Source organism: Arachis ipaensis, chromosome B5 (assembly GCF_059453495.1).
Source record: "Arachis ipaensis isolate K30076 ecotype BB chromosome B5, ASM5945349v1, whole genome shotgun sequence".
Lineage (NCBI taxonomy): Eukaryota > Viridiplantae > Streptophyta > Magnoliopsida > Fabales > Fabaceae > Arachis > Arachis ipaensis.
In genome coordinates, this window is record NC_142440.1 from 58,656,827 (window position 1) to 58,675,736 (window position 18,910).

At 33.4% G+C, this 18,910-nt stretch overlaps 3 protein-coding genes across 4 annotated transcripts; 2 read left to right on the forward strand and 1 right to left on the reverse strand.

The window, feature by feature from the left end:
• The first annotated feature begins 338 nt into the window (after window positions 1-338).
• LOC148564324 (myb family transcription factor PHL8-like) lies at window positions 339-2,342 on the forward strand. The gene is made up of 6 exons (XM_088488752.1): window positions 339-673; window positions 763-839; window positions 954-1,011; window positions 1,108-1,183; window positions 1,278-1,347; window positions 1,437-2,342. The coding sequence occupies exons 1-6, from the start codon at window positions 478-480 to the stop codon at window positions 2,016-2,018; spliced, it is 1,059 nt and encodes a 352-aa protein (XP_088344878.1). The 5' UTR covers window positions 339-477; the 3' UTR covers window positions 2,019-2,342.
• A 5,430-nt stretch (window positions 2,343-7,772) lies between these two features.
• On the forward strand, window positions 7,773-10,631 carry LOC107640656 (protein HOTHEAD). Of its 2 annotated transcripts, none has more exons than XM_088487757.1 (3): window positions 7,773-7,981; window positions 8,464-9,111; window positions 9,639-10,631. In XM_088487757.1, the coding sequence occupies exons 1-3, from the start codon at window positions 7,882-7,884 to the stop codon at window positions 10,469-10,471; spliced, it is 1,581 nt and encodes a 526-aa protein (XP_088343883.1). In that variant the 5' UTR covers window positions 7,773-7,881; the 3' UTR covers window positions 10,472-10,631. The 2 variants fall into 2 exon arrangements, with proteins under 2 accessions (XP_088343883.1, XP_088343882.1); XM_088487756.1 differs by having other exon boundaries at window positions 7,809-7,981; window positions 8,443-9,111.
• Window positions 10,632-10,910: 279 nt separating this feature from the next.
• On the reverse strand, window positions 10,911-12,069 carry LOC107643660 (E3 ubiquitin-protein ligase MPSR1). Its single transcript, XM_016347371.3, has one exon. It carries the CDS (start codon window positions 11,819-11,821, stop codon window positions 11,063-11,065), a length of 759 nt encoding a protein of 252 aa, XP_016202857.1. The 5' UTR covers window positions 11,822-12,069; the 3' UTR covers window positions 10,911-11,062.
• Window positions 12,070-18,910: the final 6,841 nt, after the last annotated feature.

Genomic DNA, 18,910 nt, shown 5'->3' on the forward strand with positions numbered 1-18,910 from the left:
AGTAGGGCCTACCTAATTCAGAAGGGAATCAAGCTCAAAGATAGATAGAGAAGATGAGGTGGGAAAACAGCTAGATAAAACAACAAACCACAAACCTTTTCTTTTCTCTTTTTTTCTTTTCTCGCCTTTTAAGACTCAAAATTGAGCTGTTTTGCTTTCTCTGTTTTTGCTGCATCAGAGATTCTCTTCCCACCCCTATTCAAGTCAAAGAAGAAAGATTAGGGGTGAAAAATAATTTAAATTGAAAAACATAAATAAATTGGAAAAAAAAAAGGTTGGTATGAAATGTGGAAGAGGCACAGCTCATGCCTCATGGCATATATTCCCCCCAACATAACCCCACTTATGTTTCCTGATATGGAGTGAGAGATATCATAGAACTCCACCAACAACTCCAACTTATAAAAAGAGAACTCTAGTTGCCACATATTGGTTCATAGCTAAAAGGATCAAAAGATTATCATCACATATATATAGATGTTACACCACATTACCAGTAACTCATCCACAAAACAAGGAAAAAGGAAAAGGAAAATGGAAATGGATATGGAAAAGATGCAAAATCAAAGTGTGCATTTTGTTCTATCCACTGATGCAAAACCAAGGCTTAAATGGACTCCTGAGCTTCACCAAAGATTCATTGAGGCAGTTCATCAGCTTGGAGGTGCAGAGAGTGAGTATTATTTAACACAAGCTTAAGCTTAATTGGTGAAGTTGCAATTTTGAGATTAGACTTTTGAAACTTTGCATGTTTGTCTGCAGAAGCAACCCCAAAGAGTCTTATGAGAGTGATGGGGATACAAGGACTTACTTTGTACCACTTGAAGAGCCATTTACAGGCAATTTTCCCATTTTCTTTTTGCAACAGATAGATACCATAACTCTTTGTTCATTATTTGCTGATTCTGGGAATCAATCAAAGTTGTGACTTGTTTTGTGAATTTTCATTATAGAAATATAGACTTGGGAAAAGCCACCAGCTAGAAACCTGTTCCGACAACCAACAAGAAGGTGAATTTTTAGTTTATATCTAACTAATTAGTGGCATGATTTATTGTTTCCTAATCAAAGCAACAAATTTTGATCCCTTTGTTATTTTGGATCCAGATTGCAGAAAAATCAAGAGCAGTCATGGTCATTGCAGCAAGGAAAACAGTGTTGGGGAACAGAAACAAGTCACTGAGTATTAGTTTGAAACTGATCAAATGTTTGAGTTCCTTGTTGATAATCGCATATAGATTTTCATTGATTGAGACATTGAGTTGTGTGCTTCTCAGGAACATGAAGATAGCTCAGGCTCTCCATATGCAAATGGAGGTACAAAGGAAACTTTGTGAACAAATTGAGGTAGCACATATGATCTGAATTGAGACTCACTAGTTGTTACTTTTAATGCATGAGGGTCATGTTAACGAAATTTTGCATGGTGAATTCAGGTGCAGAAACATTTACAGCTTCGAATTGAAGCTCAAGGGAAGTACTTGCAATCGGTGTTAAAGAAAGCGCAAGAGGCGCTTCAAGGATACAATTCTTCCTCAGTAGGACTAGAACTCACAAAAGCAGAACTCTCTCAACTAGTTACAGTAATCAACAATGCTTGTCCAGGTTCTCCAATCTCAGAACTCACAGAAACTAGAGGGTTAAGTTTGAGAAGTGATGATGAGAGGAAACAAGACAAGGGAACCATGTGCTCATTGGAGAGTTCTTTGACTTCTTCTGAAAGCTGTGGGAGAAAGGAAGAGATACACCAGCCAATGGAAGAAGAAACAAGATGGAACTTGAAAAGTTTTAATGAAATTTCACTTGAATTTCCCTTTGAGGCATTTCATCAAACAGGTAAAGGGCAAAGTGGGGATGACTCGAGTAAAGAAGAAAGAGTGAGAAAGAGAAATGCAAAAACTGATTCTGAAGGTAGCTACTGTGTTGAGCAACCATCTGGGAAAAGATGTGGCAACAAATTGAGAAAACTTGAATTTGACTTAAACAACCAATATCACAATGACACGGACTCAAGATGAGAGAAAATACTAGACTTAAAAAGTCCCCGAGACATGTTATTTGAATTCATTTTATCTCATATATCGAGCCGACACATATCTCCAACTTGAAATGGGATGCGAAATTGTGCGTTGACTCGTTTATGAAATAAAATGAGTACACACAACATTTCTCTAACATTGCTATTAAGCTTGTGGTAACATGACAATGGTTTGTACTTTTCTATTATAGTTATTACATGGACATGTATGTGCAGCAAAATCATTACTGGGGAAAAAACAAATAATCAAATATAGTATGTATATTGTATATTTTATTATAATGAATAGAATGAACAATTGAATCATTGAATGTATATTTTGTTCATGAAAAAAAAAAAGTGTATAATATAAACATATGATGATATGCTCATATCTATGGCAACAATTTGGTAGGGTACCTACTGGTATAATTATTAACGATAATAATGATCCTTCACAAGGACCTACCAGAAAAATATGAGTTGGTAACATCTAACACAGATCATAATATTCCATTTTGGAACCTTTTGCTTTTGTTTTTTTCTTATTTTTCATTTGCATTGAAATACAAAATGATGAGATAGAAGAACCCATCTAAAATGGGAAGAAAGAAATATATAACCTAAAGAAGAATGAATGATGAGTTAAAACCATGCGCAATTCAAAGAGAAAACCAAGAATTTTGTGCCACTCATACGCTTTCTCTAATTCCAAATCAATAACATTGTCCACTACTTATTAAATATAACTCCTAAATTGTTGATAAATCGTTCCGTACAACATACATACCAAGGGGCCGGATCACCGGTTTTTTGGTTCGACCGCTTGCCTTACTTATCTTATTTACAATTTAAACGATATAAGTCTGTATATATCTTGTTTATAGTGTAAACGAAATATGTACATACTTATGTCGTTTACACGGTAATCAAGATAAGGTTTAGACGTGCCTATATAAGAAACTCGTTCACAGCGCCTCTTTTATCACTTTCATTGCCCATTACTTTTATTTCTCTCTTTCTCAGACCTTTCTCTTGATATTTGTGAGATACTCTAACTTTATGGCGCATGCGTAAATGCACGAGACGGAGATATCAACCGCCTGAAAGCGATTTGGTAAATTGCGGGAACGATCGACTTCAAGGTTAGTGTTGTGATTTTTCTCTTTTAAGTAATTGAGTATGTAATTATTGTTAGGATACTTTTATAAATTTAGTGTTGTTATACATGTAGATTAAGGGCTTGTTTGCAATAGCATCGATCATTGCCTGATAATAAGTTGAATTAACCGCATTAAATGGCATCCATCATCCATCTCGCAATAGCAATATCACACTTCTCTACAATTTCTTTGCTTTGGAGAACACTTTTGATAGTTGGTTGAGTTCCAGGTGTTGGTGCCGATGGAAAAAAAAAAGATTGTAATCCCTTGAGTTGTTTTTCTTTTCTAGAGCTAGGTGCTGGAAGCCTTGATTTTTGTTGTTGTTGCATCTCATTACGTTCATTCAGTTAGGATTTGGTTGAATTAGTCCCACATTACTTAGGATAGCAAATGGAGTGGGTGGCCTAGGCTATAAATATGAGGCTAAGTTCTCCATTTGTTTTTGCACCAGTCAGAAACACTTTAAACTTGTATCTGATTTTTCTTTTCCTCTGTACTCTTTGATTAGAGAGTGTTGTGAGGTGTAGTTAGATATTTGCTTTGAGAGAGTGTGGGTGTACTGGGGTGCCGGTGTTAGAGAGAAAGAAGTCTATGTGTTGTAACAATTTTCACATAGTGATATTCTCTGGTTGTCATTTGACAACGGCCGTGGTTTTTTCTCCGGTAATTGGAGTTTTCACGTTAAATTCTTGTGTTGTGATTGTGTCTATTTTATTTCTCTGTCAAAGGTGTTTTCTCAAGGGAGAATGGTGTCTTATTCCCAACAAGTGGTATCAGAGCTTCGGTTCGGTGGGATTTATTCTTAGTATGCTCTGTGGTTGCAGCCTAGTCTGACCTTCCACATCAGAAAAGAATTTTGTCCTGTGGCTTGAGGTTGATCATTGGTTGCTGTTGTTGTTGTTGGAAGGACACTGTGAGAGTGCAGTTTGGAAATGTTCTGGCTAAGGAAAGACCTAGTATTTAAGTGTGTCCATCGTGACCCACCTCTCTTTCCTGGGGACCCTTCCTAGTGCACAGTTGAGTTATACTATTCCAGTATACGGTTGCAACAATGTCAGGATATTCAAGTGCTGTGAAACTTGAAATAGAGAAATTTGATGGAAGAATCAATTTTGGCTTGTGGCAAATACAAGTCAAGGATGTGTTGATACAATCAGGTTTGCACAAGGCGTTGAAAGAGAAGATCTCTGGTTGCTCTCTCTATGAGTGAAGATGATGTTCTCTAGAAGACAAGAGTATCCTCATGGTATTACCGCACTGCCATGGATAAGGATAAGTTGTGGTTCTCGGGTCCACAATTGCACACGGGCATTGGTTGGCGTTGAGATGCAAGGTGTGTGGCGGAGTTAGGTCGATGGCTGAAGAACTTCCACGAAAAGCCTATTTGGAAGTTGCACCATGAATTTTCAGCAAGGTTTCGATCTGTACCAAGGGAAAATGCTTGGAGTGGTCTAATTCCAAGTGAGTATACTTTCATGGTGGAATATGATAGTTCTCTGAACTATGATTGTCGGTATAGACAATAGCAGCAAAGAATTGTCGGTGTTGACAATGGAAGCTGAAGATGTGTGACTATTTCAATCAAGGTGGAGATTGTTAGGATTTGGTTGAATTAGTCCCACATTGCTTAGGATAGCAAATGGAGTGGGTGGCCTAGGCTATAAATATGAGGCTAAGTTCTCCATTTGTTTTTGCACCAGTCAGAAACACTTTAAGCTTGTATCTGATTTTTCTTTTTCTCTGTACTCTTTGATTAGAGAGTATTGTGAGGTGTAGTTAGATATTTGCTTTGAGAGAGTGTGGGTGTACTGGGGTGCCGGTGTTAGAGAGAAAGAAGTCTATGTGTTGTAACAATTTTCACATAGTGATATTCTCTGGTTGTCATTTGACAACGGCCGTGGTTTTTTCTCCGGTAATTGGAGTTTCCACGTTAAATTCTTGTGTTGTGATTGTCTCTATTTTATTTCTCTGTCAAAAGTGTTTTCTCAAGGGAGAATGGTGTCTTATTCCCAACAAAATCTCATCAACTTCTCTTTCAACTTCATCACAAGCATTATAACTTTCTGCATATTCTTCTTGAGTTTTCCTTTTCTTGATTTGAAGATCTTCAATGTTTTGATTGAATTGGTGTCTCACTACAGCTGGCACCTTTCGACATGCCTCAATATCTCTACCTTTTCCAACCAAATAATACTTAACCCGGTTAATTCCTCTACCCCTAATAAGCTTTTCACAATAAATAAATACATAACATAACGATTTTTGCTTTATCCACAACTTGTTTACAATGGCCACATGCAGGATTGGTTTTTCCTCTATTAATATTTTTTTGGGTTCCAATTGTTGCATCAGGAGTTGATACTTGTTTTTGGAAAATTTATATATTTGATGGTGTATTTGATAAAACCATCCTAAATTTCTAATCAATCAGGACTAAATGACTAATCTACCAGAATAATATACAATAATAATCTACTAAGAATAATATACATTAGCAACCAAATATAACAACAATATATTATATATAACAAGAATATATTACACTATAATTAATAATATATTACAGCAACAACATAAAACAAAAAATTGAACAATCTAACAGAAATCAATAAGTTATAAACTTATAATCAACTAAATATTGTCAACATAGATAATCAACATCATTAATCAATTATTCTAACTGAAGTATTAAATTATTGAAAATTTGAAATACTGAATAACTTAAAAAAATATAAATACATACTTTATGACTAATGCACCACTGGCAGAGAAAAAGGAGACCGGAAAAGAAGCATAGGGCCGATGACGACGACAGAGATGGTTGGACGACCGGACTAGCAAAAGGAGAACGATGACGGACACACAGTGGCACAGGACAGGAGGTAACGAACCGAGCTACACAGGAGCCACCAGATGACAACTCGGAGTAGCAGTAGTAGACAACGTCGCACGGTTCATGGAGGTGGCATTGGCTGTGGTCGAGACCGTCGGATGGTGCAAGAAAGGCTGAACCTGAACGAGTCTCTCTCAATCTCAGTAGTTTGAAGTTTAGGACTTTGGGTATGGGAATTGGAAATCGAGTTAGAGTTTCAGGCTTTCAGCGTTTCATTTTTTTTAAAATAATGGAAAGTTAGAAACAACGCCATTTTACTTGAAGAAAAAAAAATAGTTCGAATCGAATCAGGTTTTTTCAAACCTGCTAGTTTATCAATTTTTGTCAAATTCGGTCAGTTCAAACTGGGTTTTGTCAGTTTTCTTTTTTGTTCGATCAACTAACTCACACAAACTGACTTTGTTGTCGGTTCATTGGATTTTAATTTCGGTCCAACCAAATGAATCAGTCCGATTCTTATAACACTGCATGTATGTATATTTTTAGACCTAGTCATTAAGTGCGTATATGTTTAACATCATTATGATGCGTAAAAACAACTTTGGCAAAGTAGATACTAAAAAGCAATTATTGGATAGCACAATTATTATTTTGCACCTAATAAAAGTCATAGATAATAGGAAGAAGAGTCCTTAATTGGTACTTCTTTTCTGTTGTTGTATCATATTCATGGTCGATAGAAGCCATAATATTAATACTAATTAATAAACATGATAGTCATATATGGTGATGGCAAATTACAGTTCTCTTTCACCCCCGAATAACTTTTTTCTTCTCTCCCTCTTTATCCATAACTTGATGCTATTATGCTAAGCAATTTCTTCCACTATGTAGCACAATTTGGTAACGCGGGTCCCCACTAGTTTACTTTAATTTAATTATTTATCATCCTTCTCAAAGACCCTACTTTAAGTATGAGTTGGTAACTCCAAATGCATGCAATTATTATGCTTTGAACCCATTTTCACCTACATGCAATTATACCAAGAGCTTGTTGCCCAGGCCATATAAATCCGAATAATTCTCATTTTTTGAACTTTTTTTTCCTCCTTTTTTTCCTCTCTCTTTTTTTTGTTTGGTAATAGCAGGACGTACTTACAAAGATATGATTATATGAAATTAGATTTTAAGAGTTTTGAAAGAATAAAACAAATAGGTGACACTATATAATACAAATTGTTTTACTAATTGATCATTAAATCAATATTATTATCCTGGTATAATATTCAAATAATAATAACAATAAAGATAAATTAAGTTAACTTTCGTATATATTATACTCAACTTCCTTTGTTGATCAGTGGGTAGTGTTTACTAGGATAATATCACATCTTATAAAATATTAAAATATCACGAGAAAGAAGTTTAGCATAATTTTATAAAGAGTTTTATAAAGTCATTTAATCGTATTTATTCTTTTGAATAATTATTTATATAATTAAAAAAAAATTATTTTTATTGACTACGTAATATTATAATAAACATAACGTGTAGCATTATCTATCATATAAAAATATATGATTAATGACTACTACATACAAAAAGTATATATAAATTAAAACAGCTGGTTAGAGGGAAAAATAAACAGTATATTTATATCCGAAACAGACAACGGTTGTCCCAAAGAAAGGAAGACTAGAATGATTATCAAAACCATGCGCAATTTTATATTTGATTTCTGTGGAAACTTTAATCAATTGGTGTCACCCGCCAAGAGAAAATCCAATAATTCGTATAGCCCACATTGGTAAATAAAATCATACCCATTTCTTCTACTTACAACAAACCAATTGTAATTGCTATTGCACATGGAACTCGCACAAGTTAAACAAGCTCATAAGCTTCTCACAGCAATTTTGTTGCTCTCATTTGCTAATTTTGGATTCTCTTTCCCTTCACAACCTCAAGGTAATAAGTCTACAATTTATTTCATGTGACTTTTTTAGTCACAACGCTTGTTATATGATTTTTATTTATTTATTCGAGAAATATTAAGTGACCAACAATTTTATTTTGTAATTTTTATATTTGAACCAACACTAACCAGTTTTATATTATTTTCAAATAAAAGTGTTAACCCCTTGTATTTCCATTTTGTTAAGAAGTATTATTTGATATGTTTGGTAATTGAGATAAAATGCATATTTAGATATAATGAGCTAGAAAATTGTGTATTTCTAACTTAAGTTTGGAAAAATATAGAAAATGTATAAAATTTATTTCTTCGGACATTGTCTTGTAACTAAATGGTTTTATAATACTCTTTAATAGCTAAAAGTAGAAGGCTTATTACATAAAAGTTTCAAACGTTTTTTTTCCTAGTAAAATTTCCTTAAACAATTTCCCTTTTTTTATTGGTTCTAAACTAGAACCTCTACTGTATAATGTAGCCAACAGAAAATGGCACATGACTTCAGATGTTAAAGAAGTATCAGGGAAATCCTATGACTACATCATAGTTGGTGGAGGAACATGTGGATGTCCATTGGCTGCAACACTGTCCCAAAAATTCTCAGTTCTACTTATAGAAAGAGGTGGTTCACCATATGGGAATCCCTATGTAACTGAAAGAAGGTTCTATGGATTTCCACTGATTCAAACAGACAAATACATGTCAGTGGCACAGTTCTTCACATCACAAGATGGGGTTGCGAATGTGAGAGGAAGAGTTCTTGGTGGTTCTTCAGCTATAAATGGAGGGTTTTACAGCAGGGCAAGTGATGAGTTTGTTGGAAAAGCTGGTTGGGACAAGAAAATGGTTAAGGAAGCTTATGAGTGGGTTGAATCCAAGGTTGTTTTCCCACCTTTTTTTCTTAGTCCTTGGCAATCTGTGGCAGAGTTTAGCCTCCTTGAATCTGGGGTTTTGCCGTACAATGGGTATAGTTTGGAACATGTGAAGGGGACAAAGATTTCTGGGAGTGTGTTTGATGCATTTGGAAAGAGGCATACCTCTGCTGATCTTTTAGATGCTGGGAACCACAAGTCCCTCACTGTTCTTGTGAATGCCACAGTCAAGAGCATCATATTTGATCACAATGGTAAGGAGGGGCAAAAGAAATTAAGGGTTTCTGTATACTTTTATAATTTATATCCGTATATTTTCAATTAGAAAATCTTTGGGTTAATTAATTGCATTTTATCCCTTGAAAACTTTAACATCATGTGCAATTTAACCTTTGAACTTTAAGAATACGCAAAGCAACCCATTTTGGCAATTTTTTCATCAATTTTTAACATGGTTTAATTAGGGTTTAGAGTGTCAAAGTTATAACTTAGGGAAGTTCAGGTGAAAAGTTTGTACATAATCTGAAGTTCAAGGGACCGATTTGCGTATCTGTTTATTTATTTTTTTAAATGAGGAGCAAAATGCAAATGATATAAAATTCAGCAAAATAAAGTGTAATTAATTCCAAAAATTATGCATGAAAATTACCCACTAATACTAAAATGCACCTGAAGTCTCTCAGTAACTAGCTTGAGTAGCTTTAATACATAAAATAGTAGCATTTTCCAGTGACCAATTCATTATTAAATCTTTAGAATTTTAACCACTGAAATGATCCAGGAACCAAGAATGAAACAAGAGCCAACGGCATAAGGTTCATCGAGAGCCATGGCAGCTTGGAACAAACCCATGAAGCATACATCAAGAAACACAAGAATTCAAGAGGTGATGTAATATTGGCAGCAGGTGCATTAGGTAGCCCCCAATTACTATTGCTAAGTGGCATAGGACCAAAAGAGCAACTCAAAAAGTTCAACATTCCATTAGTTCTTGACATGAAAAATGTTGGGAAAGGAATGCAAGACAATCCATGCATAGCAGTATTGGTTGATTCGAAGCCGCAGAACAGAATACCTGATCCACCACAAGTTGCTGGCATAACAAGTGACTTAAAGATTATAATTGAAGCAGCAATATTACCCTTGAGTTCTAATTCAACAAGGGTCAATGTTGCTGCAAAGATAGCATTCCCTTCCTCAAAAGGGTTTCTTGAACTGAGCAACACAGACCCAAGGTTGAACCCTACAGTGAGATTCAACTATCTAGCAAGTGAAGATGACATGGAAGAATGTGTCAACATGACTCAACTACTTAACAAGATTGCAAGGTCGAAATCCATCGCGTTCTTCCTTGGCGAATCGAGCCAGAACAAATTGGCATCCGCCGAAGATGATATGAGGAAATTCTGCAAGAAGAATGTTAGAACGATTTATCACTATCATGGGGGTTCCCTTGTTGGATCAGTGGTTGATAAGGATTATAGAGTTTATGGTGTGAAGGGTTTGAGGGTGTTGGATGGGTCAACCTTTTCAGAGTCACCAGGGACAAACCCAATGGCTACACTGCTTATGCTTGGAAGATACCAAGGGATCAAGATTCTCAGAGAAAGGTAAGGTATCAAGTGATTCAAAACAAATTATTATTCTTGTTAACATGTTTTGCAAAAATCAATGCGTGTAAACAAATAAAGTCAGCATATAGGAGCCTAACAAAGTCTACTCTTCTTTTTCTGGGAAGTTTAATGAAAAAAAAAATGCACTTTGCAAATCACAATTTTACTTCTACATTGTAGAGCGGTTGCTACTTGCTAATTAGTAGAGCTAAAAGCCCTCCTAATTTGAAAGAATATTTAGTACCTCATCATTATGAATGTGAAATGAAATTTTAAATTAAGAGGATTCATAGGTTCAGAATTCAACAGCATAGTTACTATTTCCACTTCAAATTCATTAATTAACTTAATCATTTTAAATAAAAAATTGGAAAAACATTAGTTGATAAAACTCCACTGTCCACTGAGCTGAAAAGAATTGGGTAAACAGAACCAGAAAAATAAAAAATCAGTGACTTATTTATTCCCACAATGATATGATACAAACAATTTTGTGCCTCTGTAACCTGTACATAATTTTGACCAACACTGTAAAAACCCAACAATCTCACCCGACCAAAAAATTGGAATTTAAAAAAGGAAAAAAAGAACCCTAATTTTCTGCTTCAGCATCACCTCCAGCAGTTGATGATGCATAATCACCCAAATTAGGATCATCATCACCATCACCAGAAGAATCTTGATTTTGATTCTGATTCTGATTCTGATCGTGGTCATGTCTCCTACTAATACCCCTGTTAAAAGAAAAACTAACCCAAACTTCACCATTACCGATTCTTCTCCTCTCTCTTTCTCCTCCTTCTTGTTCTTCTTCTCCTTCACTATCCCTCTTTTTCCCTTCATCTTTTTCCTCAACCGGCATCTCGTACCTGCAAACAGGGCAAGTTCCATGCATCCCAAGCCACTTCTCAATGCAATTCGGATGAAACCTGTGCTTACATGGCATCTCCTTAACCAAAGCACCAACACCAAAATCCTCCAAACACACAACACACTCTCCTACTTCAGCTTCACCTTCTTCGATTACAAAGCTCGGCATGGCGTCAATGGATTCCTTCGTAGCTGGAGGTCTTCCAGCTTTGCGGCTGTTGTTAACGGCCATGTCGCGAAACAGAGCTTCGAGGCTTGAAGCGCCGTCGATGACAACCATGCTTTGCGTGAAGGGGTTCACTAGTATGATCCTCTCTCGGTTGGGAGCATCGGTGGTCCTTTCTCCCGTTTCGTCGTTATCTTGGTCTTGCGATGAAGAATCCCGAGATTGAGAATCAGAGAAGCCAAAGAAGAAAGGCAAAAACAGAGTCATATCTCTGTTTCTAACAAATCTTTCGAAAACGTCAGGCTCGGATGCCATGGAGCTTAAAAGGAGCAAGGTTAAATTGGTAAATTAAGAGAGCGGAGGGCTTTTGGGGTGCTTCGTGGGACTGGGTGGTGGGTTGTGAGGGGGGTTTTATGAGAGGGGGGAGGGAAATAATGGTGCGCGTACACTGAAATGTTTGAGAATGTGGTGGAAGGATCTGGAAGTTTTGGTTGTTGGAAACTTGGAATGTTAAGGAACGTGGTTATCTTGAGTATTTGCATTTGGATCAAGCTGCTATTTTCAGCTTTTCTTTTACCGGGGAGCCAGATATTTCTAGGCAATGATGAGGTGTCCCTGCCCACACGCTTTCTTACCGTGGCCTTGTCTAGCCATGCTATTAATGTTTTGTTAAGAGGAAAGAAATTAATATTTTAAAAATTTAGTTAATTTGTATCCTAAAAAAATATATCAAAAATATAATAATATTTTTTTACATTTTTTTATATATTTAATATATGAGAAAAGGACAAATAAGTTCCTGACCTTTTGTTTCGCAGACATTTTTGACCTTGACTATTAAAAAATACTTTTAAGTCACTGACCTTCACAAAATTTGGACGGATCAGTCTCTCTATCCAAATGCCTCCGTCAGGGACTGATCCGTCCAAATGTCTCCGTCAAGGACTGATCCGTCCAAGTTTTGTGAATGTCAGGGACTTAAAAATATTTTTTAATGGTCAGGAATGAAAATATCCACGGGACAAAAGGTTAGGGACCTATTTGTCTTTTTCTCTTAATATATTAAAGATATGAAAAAAATATTTTTTAATAACTTTTAGTAAATTTTATTTATGATATTTTTAATTTTTTTTTTAAAACATAAGTTTGCAAAACTTACATTTTAAACAAGGTTCTTAAAATTAGATTGGCTCAAATGAAAATTTGAATTAACTAAAAGATAATAAAATAATATTTAAATTTATAAATAAATTAAAAAGTAATGAAAATCCAAAAATTATTCAATAATTAAAAGTTCAACATCAACTCTCATTTATCATATGTAAATAAAAAAAAAAAAATTCATCCAAATTTATCTTCAATAATCAATAAAGTTTGAATTAGTATTTCCTAATTAGTTATAAATTAATATCCAATTTATGAAGTATTTATAGGTAGCATTTCTTCGAAAAAAATTATTTACAAATTTTTTTAGATAATGGATTATTGGCCAAGTTCATTATATAATTCCAACATTTATATTTTGTTTGGACAGATGATAAAATGTAAAAGAAAGAAAATAAAAATAGAAAAAAAGAATTATTTTATGTGTTATTTGAATAAAAAAAATGAATGAAAAAAAATTTGAACGAAAAAAATTAAAAAATGAAAAATTATAATAGAAAAAAATTATATTAATATCCTTAAGTCTTTTTTTTTATTAAACAAAAGGTGAATTGATAATTTTTCTCTTGTTTATACATTATTTTTTTATTTTCATCTCATCTTTGACACTTTGTTTGGATATTAAAAAAAAAACTAAAAGAAAAAAAATATAAGAAGAATAAAATGAGAGAAAAAAATAGAAGAAAATTAAAATTATTTTTGTGTTGTTTGAATAAAAAAAAATTTACTAGATTCTACATTTTTATTTATTTATTTATTTTTCATCTAAACAACAAAAAAACTCACATTTTAATCCATTTTCTTTCTTTAATTTTTTTCCTTCCATATTTTCTTAATCCAAACAATTGTATTAGAAAAAATAAAAGATTGGCTGAGAGGAATAAAAATAGTGATTTGGATGCAGGTAATACATTTATCTCTATTATTCCTAAAGTACTAGCTTCGGAGAATATTATTAACTTAAGGTCTATTAATTTTTACAATGTGTGATATAAAGTCATAATTAAAATTATAGCTACTAGGATCAAGAATTTAATGCCTTATCTTATTTCTAACCTCCAAGCTAGTTTTATACCTCGCAGAATAAATGCAGATAATATTTTAATCGCCTAAAAAGTGATTCATACTGTGAAAAACAAAAAGTATCGAAAAAGTGATTAGCGCGATAAAGATTGATCTAAAAAATACTTATGAATTGTTGAATTTCGACTTTGTGGTGGATACTCTGAAGGACATGTGCAAACCAGATAATATTATTCCACTGATGCATGTTATCATAGGTGTTTGGAAATCCTCTGGAATTCAATTCCTATAGGAATAGAAATTAATTCAATTGCAGTGTTTAAGACAAAAATAATTAAATTAGTTTAGATGAAATTTAATTCAGTTCTTTTGTTTTCTCTCAAAATTAATTTCAATTCAAATAGGTTCGATTTGGAATTTCATTCCATTGAGATTTCACTTAAAATTTAAAATGTCTAAAATATCTTTATAATCTAATTACTTCTTCTTAACTTTTGTCATTCATTTTCTCTCAATGTGTCCCACCTTTTAATATATACTCTCTCTTCTCTCATCACTTTCATTCATTTTTTTTCTTTTCTTCAACTTACTTAATATAACATATACATTTTTTTTAAAGGTCTACTATGTAGATCTAAAAAAATATATACCCATATAAATTTTAAGTGTTTAACTTAGTCTAATGATATCAAGCGTTTGTCAATACGTCCGAATATTTGAAGTGAAGTTGTGTCAATCATGACATTAGCAAAAAGTGACATTATTTTGTTTTATTTTAATAACATGAATTAGTTACTATAATTTACTATTAATAACTAACTTTTTTTTTATTTGCTAGGTCATTAGACCACTCAACAAGTTAGTTCTTGATAGTTCATATTTATTTTTTGTTGTTGGTTTGCCATTAGAATCAACCATAAAGAATCATTTAATTTTTTTAATTAATAATAATTTTTTAATTTAATATTTTAAAATGTATTTTAATTATTTCATATAATTTAATAAATAAATATATTTATTATTTAAATATGATGTTATATTAATAAAGTATAAAATTGTCTATTATAAAATTTTAATTCATTTGATAAACATTCTAAACAAAGAAATTTAATTCAATTATATAATTTTATTAATTCATTTCAAACACTAGAATTCAATTCAATTATGACTGAAATTCAATTCTTAATAGAATTCAATTCAATTTTATACCATTAAAAAATTTCAAACATGTTGTTATAAAATAGACCCTGTCAAAAATTTTCTCACCATCAAGAGGCATCAAATAGGGAGATCCATTATCTCCTTATCTTTTCGTATTTTGTATTGAAAGATGATCTTACATCATTAACAAACTCGTTAATAATAAAAGATGAGAACCAACCTCTTTATTTAGAAATGGTCCTAAGATTTTTCACTGTCACTTTGCAAATGATCTAGTATTTTTGGACAAAACAAACAAGGAGAAGTGCAGATAATTAAAGATACAATGCGGATATTTTATTATAACTTGGGGCAGAGGATTAGCCTCAACAAATCATGCGTTTTTTCACCAAGAATGTGAGTCATAGCAACAGACAACAGCTCAGTCATAACTTTGGTGATGACCAAAACTTAAGGCTCATAGATACCAACAATATACCAGATTATTTAAATAATACCACGATGACTGGATATTATTCCTACAAAGATTTACGGATTGAGACAAAGAACGTCTAATTAAATATCTAATTAGATCGATCAAACCTTAAATTTTGGATTGTGGATCTTGAAGAAAAGAAGAAATAGAAGAAGAGAATCGGGAGAATGCTTGAAGTTGAAAGAAAATGAATAAATGAGAATGTTGAAGGCTTCGGAGATGTTTGATTCATGGAAGAACAATGCTTATGCTTTCTTATTTAATCCATGCAAAACTCTTTTCACAACAAATTATTTATATTCAAATCCCAATTTCTTGATGATTTAATTTCGCTAAACTCAATTAATCGCCAATTCTTTGGTTAACTAATCGAGAGAAGAGTTGAAGAATAGTTTTGATTTTAAGCCACATAATCTTCAAGGACTTTCACTAGCTGAATTATATGTCACTTATTCGAACTAGATCTAAATAAGTGAAGATTATGAGATGAGTTTTAAGCTAATTTTAAAATTAATTTTTTCAAATATAACATCAGAATCCAAGAAGAATTATAATATTTCCCAATAGTTTTAACTTTTGGTGATGAAGAACAAAACTCAATTTTCAAAAAGTAAAGAAACATGAATTAAAATAAAGAAAACACTTACATTATTAACTCTAACCATTAATCCTAACCTTCAATAGAGGAGGTTTAGTGACTCATGATAAAGAAAAAACTAATCCTAATGATGAGAGAGGTGTGTGATCCGATGGATCATTGGGATCCGAAGATCCTCCTCCAGATGCCTCCTCTCTTGTGAACCTTGTTCACTTATTTATATCATAAGTTCTATCTAGAATTCAAATTCAAAAACTTACTCTAATCTTATCTTTGGAAAAGAAAAGATAGCTAGTTACCTATTTCAAATTTAAATCAAAACAACAATTTAAATCTAATCTAAAAATAAATCCTAACAACCAAATTTTCATCTTTTTAGAAGGAGTTAATACTAACTAATCTCTTGAAACTTGAATTATTGGATGAGATTAAGGCTTCTTATTATTTGTATAATTGAATTTGGGCCTTAAGTGTTGTATCCTGGGAGTTCAGGAGTGTTGAACACCAGACTTGTGTCTTCAAAATTTGGGCGTTAGCTCAAATAATCCTCCAGGGCTTCATGACCGTTGGGCATGCAATGTGAAAGCTGGGCGTGTGATCCAACTTGCTAGGGGCTGTCTAATGAAGGGAAAATTGGTTGGTAAAGAATTTCACAAATAAATTCTCATTGCAAGTATAGTTCTAAACCAACAAACAATCCTCTCATGCAAAAATTTGTTTGTCACAAGTACAAACACCAATAAAAATAACTGAAGTATTCAAACCTCAGGTCGTCTCTCAAAGGAATTGCAGGGAAGTGTGCTTAATTATTGGTTATGGCAAAGTATATTTTGGGGTTTTGAATAAGAAACAAGAAGAGTAAATTGCAAGAAAGTAAATGAAACTCAAATGATAAAAAGGTCTTGGCAATGGTTGATGGTTAAGGATCTATATCCTTGTCACTAACCACAACATGATAATTGCAAGGATTAATCCCATTAAGTCATCCTCTAATGAATGGAAGAAAGTCAAATGAGCTACATCAATCCTAATCCATAAGTCCTAGCCACCTCACTAATTAACTTAGTGGAAGCTAGAGTCAATGGATACCAATTATCAACACTTGAACATTTGCAACTCAAGTTCACCAAAGTCACCATCCCAAGCCAAGAACACAAAAATCTATTCTAACACCCTTCCAAGCATTTAATCAAACACTTGGAAGGCATAAAAGGAAGGCAAGATAAAATTGCAAGAAAAGTAAATCTACAACTACCAATTGCAAGGAATTAACAACAACAACTCAAATCAACAATAAAAGAATATGAAACATAAATTGCAATGAAGGAAAATAGAAGGAACAAGAGTGCATCAACAACAAAGTAAACAAGTACAAAGAGTAAAGTACAAAACTAGGAAAGCAAATGTAAAGGAACAAGAAATTAGAAAGGAAAAGTAAATCAAAACATGAATTAAACCTAGATCTAAGAAATCCTAATCTACATCTAACCTAATTCTAGAGAGAAGAGAGAGCTTCTCTCTCTAGAAACTAACTAAAGCATGATGAAACTCAACTATGTGCTCTCCCCCTAACTCCTCTTGATTTCTGCATGTAATAGGCTCTGAAATGAGTTGGATCTGGGTCTGGGAAGCTCAGAAATTGCCCCCAGCATTTTCACTTTAATGAGGTCACGTGCAAGCTGCGACGCGTACGCATGGGTCATGCGTACGCGTCGCTTGGCTTTTTTTCTTCCCACGCGTATTCGTCATGTCACGCGTACACGTCGCCTGACGACTTCATATTCACGCGTATGCATCGTTCCACGCGTGCGCGTCAATGAATGCACTCCAAATTCTTGATTTTCCATGAGTTCTCTACTTTGCATGCTTTTCTCTTCACTTCCTTGATCCATTCCTAGCCTTTTCAACCTGAATTCACTAACAAACACATCAAGGCATCTAGTGGAATCAAAGGTGAATTAAAATTAACCAATTAAAGGCCTAAAAAGCATGTTTTCACACTTAAGCACAAATTAGGAAAAAATCATGAAACCATGCCATTTTAGTGAATAAATGTGAGAAAAGGTGATAAAATCCCCTCAATTCAGCATAAAATGCACCACGAAATAGTGGCGCATCAAATCTCCCCACACTTAAACCACAGCATGTCCTCATGCTAAACCAAGAACGAGACAAAGGGTATCAATATTTATTCAATGCAAACTACCTAAATGCAACCTATCTAAATGTAACTATCTAAATGAATGCAATTGCTTGGTCAAAATAAATCAATTCCCAAGAAAGCATATATAAGCATAAGGGCTAAAGGTATTAACAACCAAGCCAAACCACAATTGAATTGAGTTATTAAAGATTATACAAACTTGCAAGAAAAGTGATGATTCTAGGTGAAAACATGTAACTGAGCACTCGAACCCTCACCGGATGTGTATCTGCTCTAATCACTCAAGTGTATAGGGTTGATTCACTCAATTCTCTCCTAATCATGCTTTCTAAGATTTGTTTTTCATCTAACAATCAACAATTATTTCATGCATGCATACAAATATCATGAGGTCTTTCCATAGGTTGTAATGGGGTTAGGGTCAAGGTAGGATGCATATGGCTAGGTGGACTAGAATTTGAATCTTTGATTAACTTAAACTTCCCACCTAACCTATATGGCAACCTATACAATTCTAAACAAACCTAACTACCCATAATTCTCACTTTTTCACATACTCATGCATTCTCTTTTTTATCACAACTCATATGCAGTGATTGTTATTGAGCTTCACTTTGGGGCATTTTGTCCCCTTTTTATTTTTTTCTTTTTCTTTTTTCTTTCTTTTTTTTATTTATTTTTCTTTTCATATATATATATATATATTTTTTTTTTCTTATTTTTTTTCTTTTTGCAATAAAGTATACACAAAAGTATCAATGCATATGGTTTTACATTTAGTTAACACATGAGTATGTACCCAATTCCCATGATTTTCAA

Excerpts from the sequence above, each read along its gene's own strand:
- LOC107640656 (XM_088487756.1), top strand. The coding sequence starts at position 7,882 with ATGGAACTCGCACAAGTTAAACAAGCTCATAAGCTTCTCACAGCAATT. Across the intron at positions 7,982-8,442 it reads TTTCCCTTCACAACCTCAAG|AACCTCTACTGTATAATGTA; the intron begins GTAATAAGTCTA and ends GTTCTAAACTAG. Across the intron at positions 9,112-9,638 it reads CATCATATTTGATCACAATG|GAACCAAGAATGAAACAAGA; the intron begins GTAAGGAGGGGC and ends GAAATGATCCAG.
- LOC148564324 (XM_088488752.1), top strand. The coding sequence starts at position 478 with ATGTTACACCACATTACCAGTAACTCATCCACAAAACAAGGAAAAAGG. Across the intron at positions 674-762 it reads TCAGCTTGGAGGTGCAGAGA|AAGCAACCCCAAAGAGTCTT; the intron begins GTGAGTATTATT and ends GTTTGTCTGCAG. Across the intron at positions 840-953 it reads ACTTGAAGAGCCATTTACAG|AAATATAGACTTGGGAAAAG; the intron begins GCAATTTTCCCA and ends TTTTCATTATAG.
- LOC107643660 (XM_016347371.3), bottom strand. The coding sequence starts at position 11,821 with ATGGCATCCGAGCCTGACGTTTTCGAAAGATTTGTTAGAAACAGAGAT.